General features: G+C 45.8%; 1 protein-coding gene across 2 annotated transcripts; it reads left to right on the top strand.

Moving 5' to 3' along the window:
• The first annotated feature begins 4850 nt into the window (after positions 1-4850).
• On the top strand, positions 4851-11050 carry LOC125028224 (glyceraldehyde-3-phosphate dehydrogenase). 2 transcript variants are annotated; one of them, XM_047617625.1, is made up of 3 exons: positions 4851-5115; positions 7824-7942; positions 9674-11050. In XM_047617625.1, exons 1-3 carry the CDS (start codon positions 4866-4868, stop codon positions 10595-10597), a joined length of 1293 nt encoding a protein of 430 aa, XP_047473581.1. In that variant the 5' UTR covers positions 4851-4865; the 3' UTR covers positions 10598-11050. The 2 variants fall into 2 exon arrangements, with proteins under 2 accessions (XP_047473581.1, XP_047473582.1); XM_047617626.1 differs by lacking the exon at positions 4851-5115 and adding an exon at positions 6754-6790.

The raw sequence follows: 11050 nt of genomic DNA on the forward strand, positions 1-11050 counted from the left end.
GAGGATGGGAGGAAAGGAGGGGGAGAGAGCGTAGGAAGAGAGTAGGAAGGAGAGAGCGAGGAAGGGGAAGGAGAGAGAGAGAGAGAGAGAGAAAGAGAGAGAGAGAGAGGTGAGGGGAAAGAAGAGAGCGTGGGAGAGGAGAGGAAGGGAGAGGAAAGGCGGAAGAGGGTGAAGGAAGTGGAAGAAGGATAAGGGTAAGAAGAGAGGAACAGAGAGGGGAAGAGGAAAATGGGAAGCGAGAGGGTGGAAGGGAGGATTGGGAAGGAAGGAAGAAGAGGAGAAGGGAAGAGAGAGGGGAGAACGAGAAAGAGCAGAGGGAAGGAGGATACGAAAAGGAGGAGGTAAGGGGAGGGAGGAAAGTAGGGAGGGGAGTGGAGGAAAGTTACGTCTCACTGACTTCTGGTTCCGTGCTTCTGCCTCCGAAGCGCCTGTGTTTAGGTCATGGCTGGGGCTGTGGCGGCGAGTGGGGGGGGGGGGGGGGGGGTGGCGGGGGGTGGTGAGCGGTGGGCGGGGTGGATATGTGTGGGTGGGTTTCTCTTTATCTCGTTCTCTCTCTCTCGCTTCCTCTCTCTCTCGTTTTCTCTTTTTATCTATTTTTTTATTTCTATCCCTCATGTCTCTCTTTCTCTCTCTCTTTTTGTATTCTCTCTCTCTCTCTCTCTCTCTCTCTCTCTCTCTCTCTCTCTCTCTCTCTCTCTCTCTCTCTCTCTCTCTCTTTCCTCTCTCCCTCTCCCTCTCCCTCTCCCTCTCCCTCTCTCCCTCCCTTCCTCCCTCCCTTCCTCCCTTCCTCCCTTCCTCCCTTCCTCCCTTCCTCCCTCTCTTTCCCCCTTTCATATTCCTTTCCTCTTCCTCTCCTCTGCTCTCATCTTCTCTCTCTCCTCTCCTTCCCTTTCTCCCTCTCTCTCTCTCCCTCTCCCTCTCCCTCACTTCCTCACTTCCTCCCTTCCTCCCTTCCTCTCTCTCTTTCCCCCTTTCATATTCCTTTCCTCTCCTTCTCTGCTCTCATCTTCTCTCTCTCCTCTCCCTCATTCTCCCTCCAGCTCCCTCCTTGCCAATGTTATTATCAATTTAGTTTCAACTAACGCTGGCACGGAACCCCATAACCCTTGGCACTCCTATGACTGTGAAATACATGTTAAAATAAAAGGAATTATTAGTTACCATTGGGTATTTGGGTGTGAGGGGGGGGGGGGGGGGCGAGGGAATTACGCTGATAAAATGCTTCATTTTTATTATAATGGCGATTGATAATGATAATGTTAATATTGAGGTGAATGACAATTATGGTAGCGTTACGGGTTATAAGTGATGATGATCAATTTCTTGCGAATTATTATAAAACGAATAATGTATCATTATTATTATGTTTTTTTTATTTCTATCCATCCTGTCTCTCTCTCTCTCTGTTTGTATTCTCTCTCTCTCTCTCTCTCTCTCTCTCTCTGTTTGTATTCTCTCTCTCTCTCTCTCTCTCTCTCTCTCTCTCTCTCTCTCTCTCTCTCTCTCTCTCTCTCTCTCTCTCTCTCTCTCTATCGTTGCCTTTATCATTCCAATTATTTATTTTCCGTGTTGCATCATAATCAGACCGCGTGTGCTGGATTAGTGTTACTTTATTTGCAGTTTTTATCACCGTAATTATTACTGTTGTTATTATAGCATTGTAATTATTATGTTTTTAAAATGATTTTGTGATGATGATGATAACAAATGAAAAATCCTCGTCATCACTATCAATATCATTGTCACTATTTTTATCATTCTTAGTATTGGTGTTATTATTATTATTATTAATATTATTATTAATATCATTATCATTATTATTGTTATTATTATCATTATTGATATTATCATTATTATTATCAATATTATTATGCTTATTATTATTATTGTCATTACTATCATCATCATCACAATTAATATTGCATTATGACGACCATTATTAGCATTATTATTTTACTTAAGCCTTTCCACCGTCATTATCATTACACTTATCAGTCACAGACATTTATTACGCAAGTCTCCTTCACATTACAGGGGAGGCTAAGTTCAATAAGTATATGTATTATTTGGTTATTTTACGTTTGTTGCAGCTTTTGAATTAGGGAAGTTAATGTGATTTGGCTTACCGTTACGAAGTTGTTGTTTTTCTTGTATTTGTTATTTCGCCTTTCTGTTATTTTATTTGTTTATTTATTTTTTGGTGGTAGTATTATGAGCACGTAATATTAGGAGGATCATTGTTAATATTTGTTATGTTAATGTTATTGTTATTATTTGATATGGTAATGTTGTTATTGTTATTATTTAGGTTAATGTTATTGTTATTATTTGATAGGGTAATGCTGTAATTGTTATTATTTATGTTAATGTTATGGTAATGTTGGTATTGTCATTATTTATGTTGATGTTGTTATTGTTATAATTTCTTATGGTAATGTTATTGTTATTATTTGTTATGGTAATGTTATTATTATATGTTATGGTCATGTTATTGTTATTATCATTGTGATAATGTTATTGTTATTATTCATTATGATAATGTTAGCGTTATTTATAATACTGTTGGAATTGTTTTTTTGTTTTTTTTTTTCATAGCTGTCATTATCGCCCCATTTCTCCATTCCATCTCTGCCGTTAATTTCCCCCCACGGTAATGACCCCCCCCCCCTCCCTCTGTCCCCGGCCGCGGTGCTGACGTGCCGAGCTGCGCCGCGCCGATGACGGTCGCCGGCGCTGTGTCGTCATCGCGCCCGCGGGTTGCGGGAGGCGCTGACGCAACTGCGCTGACTCATCCGGCGCAGAATCCGTGGCGCACGCACTCGCGAATGCTCGCGCGCGCGTGCAATAACACACGCACATACGCAGGCACATTTAACGATGGTTTGCTGGAGATTGTAGGCAAAGATTGTTTTATATATACATATACATATTATGTATACATAAATGTATATAGATATATACTTATGTATATATATATTTGTACTATATATACATATATACTTATATATATATATATATTTGTACTATATATACATATATACTTATATATATATATATATATATATATATATATATATATATATATTATATATATGTGTGTGTGTCTGTGTGTGTGTGTGTGTTCATGTATGCGTCCGTGCGTGTATGTGTGTGTATGTTCATGCATGTGTATGTGTGTGGCGTGTGTGTGTGTGTGTGTGTGTATGTGTGTGTGTGTATGTGTGTGTGTGTGTGTGTGTGTGTGTGTGTGTGTGTGTGTGTGTGTGTGTGTGTGTGTTTATGTATGCGTCCGTGCGTGTATGTGTGTGTATGTTCATGCATGTGTATGTGTGTGGCGTGTGTGTGTGTGTGTGTGTGTATGTGTGTGTGTGTGTGTGTGTGTGTGTGTGTGTGCATGCATGTATGCGTCCGTGCGTGTATGTGTGTGTATGTTCATGCATGTGTATGTGTGTGGCGTGTGTGTGTGTGTGAGTGTGTGTGTGTGTGTGTGTGTGTGTGTGTGTGTGTGTTCATGCGTGTGTGTGTATGTGTGTGTATGTTCATGCGTGTGTGTGTGCGTGTGCGTGTGCGTGTGCGTGTGCGTGCGTGTGTGTGTGCAAGTAGAATAACGAAGGGAAGTACAGGAAAACACGCGAATATGCCGAAGGCCTTTTCGCATTTATTGCTTCAGCCGATGAAGCAATAAAATCGACAAGATTTCCCCCATGCATATGTGTGTGCGGGCGTGCATGTATTTATGTAGGCTACGTGGTATGCACAGGAGATTTTTTCACTTAGCGAATGAGGACAGCGTGAGCACACCCATTCCCGGTAGCCATGGTGATGACACCAATGGCGAAATCCCAATTCCATGGTAGAGGAGGCGGACAGGATGCGGTTGGAGGGAGGAGGAGGCAGAGTGACGGAGAAGGGAATTGTAGAGGAATAGGAGGATGTAGGAGTGGAGGAGGAAGAGGAGGAGGAGGAGGAGGAGTGGAGGAGGAGGAGGAGGAGGAGGGAGGAGGGAGGAGGGTTGGAATGGGAATAGGAAAAGGAGGATATAGGAATGAAAGAGGAGAAGAGAGGAAAAAGGAATTGGAAGGGGATGAGCTAAAAATGATTAGGGATAGCAAAGCTTTACCAGACCGTGAATAATGCAAACTACTACTCGTGTATCGATGTGGCCGCGTTTAGTCATTTGTCGGGAATTCCTGGAATCGTGAACGGGACGCTAAACAAACCGAGGAGGAATCAAAGGGAATTGGTAGATATTAACATGGTTCTCAAAGGCTTAGAACGAGGCCCGGGAGTATAACTGGATCGTTTGCTAAGATAGCGAGTGAGTTTGCGGTCGACTGCCTCAAACCACTTGCTTGAAGGGGCCTCGTGATCCTTTCAGTCGCTCTTCCTGCAGTCGAGTGCTCGGTAAGTCCCCGCTTGTCATGGAAAGTTTCAGCGAGGTTAATAGTGCGATATTCATCTTTTGGGTTTAAGGACTTGCATTTGTAAATATTTTTGTGCGTGTGTGTGTGGGAATCGGTATTTTCCAGTCAATGACAGGTCGATAACAACGGCGCCTGGAGGAATACACACAAAAGCAGGCTTTTATTCCAACTGTTGGACTTGTATCGAGTAAGTGTGCGCGGAAGGTAGGCAAATAGTTGTGTGCGCGACACTCGCATGTTGTCACTCGTATAGCAACGGAAGGCAAATATTCTGTTCTATGTACTACTTTTTAGAGGTTGTGGCTTGATTAGCGTTTGAAGATGGAACGTTTATAAAGACATCGTGTTTCTTTTAACTTGGAAAAGTAAGTGACTCGCAAGCTTTTCTTGTCGCCACTCTGCTCGTCGATACTTTGGCCCACTGCGGTCGTCACCACATGCATGGGCGCCATCACCTCGCGACGTCGAGGGTCGGGGGGATCCTCCGCAACTCCTGCTTCGCCTCCGACAGAGGTACTCGAGGAGGAACAAAGGGAGCAGCAGCAGGAGGAGGAGGAGGAACCAAGAGAGCAGCAGCAGCAGGAGGAGGAGGAGAAGGAGGAAGAGCAACAGGAACAGGAACAGGAACCTTCGTCTGCGTCGTCTGCAGCTGAGTCTGACGGGGAGGTTTTGCCCGAAGCTGATGTCGAAGGTGTCTGTGATCCGTTGTCAGTTGCTCAGTCGAATAGATTTTACAGCCAGATTGTTTAAAGGGAAAAGTCGTGACCATTTTAGTCACACAAGTTCCGCGCTTCGATACATAAAACGGATTCCATAGTTATACTGTTTAAGTAAAAGGAATAGAGGCAAGTGCTCTTTCTACTTGCCAAGTAACATTTTTCCGAACTGAACTATTAACAGCCCGAGAGCTGTAAAACAAGCCTTTCATTTTGAGTTAGTTTGTAAAATTTATTAAATGGGGGGGGGGGGATGCAGGAGGGAAAGGGGTCAAGAATATCTGGGCTTGAAATTGGGCCGTCGAAAGGTTTCTATAGGTAGAAGTGAGATTTAAGTATAAAAGTATCTTTCTTTATTACCGTTGGTTCACAGGAAATTCGTGCTGAGGAACGTGCCACTGTTAGACAGGTAAGTGGTGCGTGGATAGTGGGTGGGGGGAGGGGGGAGCGGGGAAAGAATGTAGGTGACGCTGGTCGGAGGAGAGGCGAACGGGTTGTTGGCTTCTAGGCCTAACGAATGTACGCCTTGAAGTGCAACGACTATAATTTTCACTAAGCAGATTTTATCGTATAGAGTAAAACTGATCTGTAAACATTACGGAAAGATCGGATCTCATTTTCTTAGGTATTTTAGGTTAAATATGCGCTAATTTGGATGTCACAAGAAACTTGCATAATGAAGTTGTATAATAAGCGTATCTACGACTGTTGTATTTTCTGAAGGACAGGGCACGATTAGATATTACAGAATTACGAGGGCGTGAGCAGGTTTCACTCCCATGGCTCTGAAGTTGAACGGAGCCTGCAGACTGCAAGCCCTTGTGTGTCACCTTGGACGACCTTGAATGTCCCATGCTTTATCCTGTGGGACCTTTTTAGTTAACTATCGTTTTGAAACGCGGGTTATTTTTAATTTGCAGCATAATGGGTGACGTATTTATTGGTAGGATTTTAAATTTGCCTTCTGATGTAGTGCTGTGTGTTGGATAGTTTTGGTGTATTTAGGCGTGCTGTTATTCTAGTGGATATTCTTCCCCTCCCCCCTCGCCCTGTTCTCTCTCTCTCTCTCTCTCTCTCTCTCTCTCTCTCTCTCTCTCTCTCTCTCTCTCTCTCTCTCTCTCTCTCTCTCTCTCTCTCTCTCTCTCTCTCTCTCTCTCTCTCTCTCTCTCTCCCCCCCCCCCCTCCCTCCGGCACTACAACCTCTCATTCAGAATATACTTGGCATCGAGCGCCCCCGTGGCTTCGGAGAGGTGTTGCCCTTTGTGCCCTGTCGTAGTTTTGAAGGTCGCTCAAGGAGCTTGGCCGGCACATCGGACCGCTCACCCCCCTCTTCCCTTCCTCATGCCTCCCCTTCCCCGTTAGAGGTGCCAGATACCCCGTTCTTCTTTTGGGTTTAATTCCTCCAGTGAGGAATGCTGTCATCTCTGTATAACTATGGAATGAGACTCTTGAATCTGTTATTTTTGGAAAGATGTGGATATCGATTTCGTGATGAAGCGAGGAGAGGCAGGAAATGACTTAGGCGGTGGCTTGTTCATGCGCTGGGATGGAGGGGGTGTGGAGGGGTTCCGCGCAGGTCACGTGACTTGGCTAATGCATAAAACGGCGCCGCGCCGGTGCGCCGGTGTCAGTCTAGTCAAGACCAGAGTGGTGAGTGAACGCTTAGTGAAGAGTAAAAGCTTTAAATGGTTTTTATTATCGGAAATATTATAGCATATAATTTTTGGAGTGATCTTTTAATGTATTTTAAAGCCGTGAGAGGGAGGCAAAGTTCACCGTGAGGCAGTATTGAGCGGATTATTTTTTTCAGTGAAGTCGCCGGTTATGTGGGATTCTTAAAGGGGGTTGTGGGGGGGGGGGGGGGGTAGAGGTAACGGGTTACTTTTTGTGTGAAGTGCGACGTGGCGGAATCGAAATGCGTGTCTGGTAAAGCATATTGGAGTGTGGGGTTGTACAAGTACTCTCAAAACAAGTAGCGTTAAGTTGACACTGCACAAGGTCACTGTATTGATTTTTGTGATGCAATGAACACCGGCAAGGGAGATGGGATGGGTGCGGGGAGGATGATCCATCGGTAGTCTCTTAAGTCTGTATATCTTGAATTTTTAATTTTGACAACTATCAAATAATGTGCAGATAAAATGGATACATTAAACCTGTTCATGATCTGGGTATACAGTCGCCAGCGCCGGCCGGCTGTGTATACGTGACGGAGTGCAGGGTCTTGTGACGTAGTAAGAGCTCCACAGCATTATCACATTTTACCACGAATAGTAACGTGGGTTTCTTTGGATAAAAGTTTAAAGGGGTAAAACTGTTAATTAAAATTGTTTGTCAGATAAGATTTGATGTGTTCATGGGTGACGACCGCGAAATTAAATTCTGGAATCCTTCGAATATATCCCTCCTGCTTGTTAATCTGGTTTCCTGCCTTCGTCTTTCCACTCGTTATTCATTAAGAGCATAAGCAAATTAAGTCCCAACATCAGGTCTACCTCAAAGTAATATTCAAGTAGATATATAATTCCCAAACTAGTAACGAACACTTCCCATACCTATTACGCAAATCCCCCCCCCTCCCCTCCCGACCCATCCTCCCGGTATCCCCCCCCCTTCCTCCCTCAGTTATCGCATCTCTTCTCCACTTCCCGCTTTCTCACCTTCCGTTTCTCTCTCTCCACAGAAGTTTCCTCGCCACACAGTCCTACCACCACAACCGCTAACATGTCGAAGATCGGTATCAATGGATTCGGCCGCATCGGTCGCCTGGTGCTCCGCGCAGCCCTCCAGAAGGGAGCCGAGGTGAGTGTGAAGCCCTTTGCTACTTGGGCGAAAGGCGTGTAGGGTTCTGTAAATGGAATTGGGTAGGATTTCAGGTGTCAGTCCTGTTTCCGTAGGGTATATTAGGTGGTCTTAGGGAGTAGTCTTTTGTGAATTTAGTGTTCCTGTTTTGCCGATCGTGTTGAATGGTATGTTATCCGCAGAAATTATAAGTTAGGTAATTTAGTCAAATTAGTTGAATATTCTACTTATCTCAACCTACAGATTTGCCGGTAGAGCGCGTAGTAGACGAGCATTCACAGGTAAAGGAAGTTTTAAAAAGTTCCTTTCTAAGGAGTCATGCGGTTAGTTATATATAGATGTGGCTTTTTAGGTTCAAAATATTAAAGCTAGTAGGGCGAAAATCGTTTGGATCACAGCCAAACTTCACACGTCATAGACTGAGCTAAACTTTGTGAGAGAGGTAAGGTAGTCTAAAACGGTCGATATTGGCAGAGGAGACAGCCTAGCAACACAGCTGCAAACATTCGTGCATACCCTCCCTTCCCCTTGCAGCCTTGCGAAGGGCAAGGTTAGAGGATGATGCCAATTGCATGAGAATGGCACTGACAAACGCATTTTGGCTTATTTCTTTATGAAGTGACATTGCTCACTTTAGCAAGGGTGTTGGGGGAGGATGAGGTGCTGGTCACGTGATCTGGTTAATGGTTCGCATTTTCTAGTTATCCCCCCCATCTAAGTACCCCCGAGGGTGCGGCTTCATTGCATTTTGTTGTTCAGTTTATATTTAAAAGTAATCTAAGTAAAAACCTAATTGCACAGAACCAGAAGAAAATAATTGCCATGCATTTGTTTTGATGCTCGCTTTAGATTTTCAATTGAAACGTTTCAGTCGGTTGGATGAATGACTCCTTTGCAAACACCGGTTAAACGTTGCAGCAGATCACTATAGAGGGGTCGGTCGGGAAGCGAATCACGTGACGGGTTCGTGGTGGATGTCGGTTGCCGGCTGAGATTTTTGCGTACAAGCGCGCGCGCGCGTACACTCGCTTATGAGATTGTAACTTGACTATTTTGTAGCTAGTAACTTTACTCGGTAAAAAATAATGAGTGCCTTCGCTTTGTCACAAAGTGCTTCAAACGATTGTAAAGCGGTGATAGTGACGTCGTGTTCCTTTGTTGATGGCGTCGGGGTGTAACTCGTCTTGCTCTGGCAGAGCGTTGCTTCTGAAAATGCCGGCATCTTTGAAGGATTGGAGATTTTTCTTGCTTTAGGACTGATCTTTCGATAGGATGTTTGAAATAAATTTGTTTCATACAGCAAATTACTTGCTTTCAAAATGGGTTTATTCCTAATTTGAATAGGTTAGATAACTACTGATGCTGGTTACATTTCCTATCTACTGGGTTTGGTCTGGTGCCATCTGTGTAGTCACAAATTGGACAGTTACTATACCTGTCTCACCACGCCTGCTTACCTCATTTCACTTCTTAGTTTGCGGGGAAATTTATGGTATTCAGTAATGGCGTTATGCAAATTAAGTATAGCATTTTTAATCAAGAAAATTAAGGGTAGACGGATCAGGAAGACTAGGTTATTGCCTTCTGGGCGTGTTCTTGGACCTTCAGTGTAAAATAGGTGAATGTCAACTTGCATTCCCGGCGTCAGAAACCCGTACTCCAGATTACGTGGCTGATACGAAAATTCTTATCTCGCCCCCTATCGCTACAGTGTTCCTCCCTCTTCCCCAGGTGGTGGCTGTGAATGACCCCTTCATCGCGCTGGACTACATGGTGTACATGTTCAAGTATGACAGCACCCACGGCCAGCACAAGGGGGAGGTCAAGGCCGAGGATGGCTGCCTCGTCGTCGACGGCCACAAGATCACCGTCTTCAACGAGATGAAGCCCGAGAACATTCCATGGAGCAAGGCCGGTGCCGAATACATCGTTGAGTCCACTGGCGTGTTCACCACCATCGAGAAGGCCTCCGCCCATTTCCAGGGTGGCGCCAAGAAGGTCATTATCTCCGCTCCCTCTGCCGACGCCCCCATGTTCGTGTGCGGCGTCAACATGGAGAAGTACTCCAAGGACATGAAGGTGGTGTCCAACGCCTCTTGCACCACCAACTGCCTCGCCCCCGTCGCCAAGGTCCTGCACGAGAACTTCGAAATCCTCGAGGGTCTCATGACCACCGTGCACGCCGTCACCGCCACACAGAAGACCGTGGACGGCCCTTCCGCCAAGGACTGGCGTGGTGGCCGTGGCGCCGCCCAGAACATTATCCCTTCATCCACCGGCGCTGCCAAGGCCGTCGGCAAGGTCATCCCCGAGTTGAACGGAAAGCTGACCGGCATGGCCTTCCGCGTGCCCACCCCCGACGTGTCCGTTGTTGACCTGACCGTGCGCCTTGGCAAGGAGTGCTCCTACGATGACATCAAGGCCGCCATGAAGGCCGCCTCTGAGGGACCCCTCAAGGGCGTGCTGGGATACACCGAGGACGACGTGGTGTCCACCGACTTCGTGGGTGACCTCAGGTCCTCCATCTTCGACGCTAAGGCCGGCATCCAGCTGAGCAAGACCTTCGTCAAGGTCGTCTCCTGGTACGACAACGAATTCGGCTACTCCAACCGTGTGATCGACCTCCTCAAGCACATGCAGACCGTGGATGCCTAAGGCGTCGGCCTCGTGTGCAGGATGTGAGGAAGGGAGGGCGCGAGGGACGGCGTGGTACGGCCGGCGGCGCGGGACCTCTTCGTTGTCTTCGTGCGTTGTTGCTTCAAATACTCTTTAGTAATTTGTTGGCGAAAGATATTAGTTTATTTGCATATATATTATATATAACCACGAGATTAAATTCTTGAAAGGTAGGAACTTCCCCGTGCGCCCTGGCATCACGCCCTTGCGTCCTCGTATACCTTCGTGATGGTGCGGGAGGGAGGAAAAGCCGAACGCTCTCCACGCCTCCACACGTCGGTGGTAGCGAGTGGTCGTGGTCGTCGATGTTTAGTCGTGCTAGTCTCATCCCTTACATGTTTTTTTTGTCTGAAACACTCTGGATCAATGATGGATCAATGATGTATGCTACTTTGACCAACTGGATATTGGCCAATAAAGAACTTAATTTCA

The sequence above is a fragment of the Penaeus chinensis genome, chromosome 8, assembly GCF_019202785.1.
Source record: "Penaeus chinensis breed Huanghai No. 1 chromosome 8, ASM1920278v2, whole genome shotgun sequence".
Classification (NCBI taxonomy): Eukaryota; Metazoa; Arthropoda; class Malacostraca; order Decapoda; family Penaeidae; genus Penaeus; species Penaeus chinensis.

Bases quoted from the DNA above. Each gene is read 5' to 3' on its own strand.
- LOC125028224 (XM_047617625.1), top strand. From the start codon at position 4,866: ATGGGCGCCATCACCTCGCGACGTCGAGGGTCGGGGGGATCCTCCGCA. The intron at 5,116-7,823 runs GTGTCTGTGATC...CTCTCTCCACAG, and splicing joins GCCCGAAGCTGATGTCGAAG to AAGTTTCCTCGCCACACAGT. The intron at 7,943-9,673 runs GTGAGTGTGAAG...CCTCTTCCCCAG, and splicing joins CCCTCCAGAAGGGAGCCGAG to GTGGTGGCTGTGAATGACCC.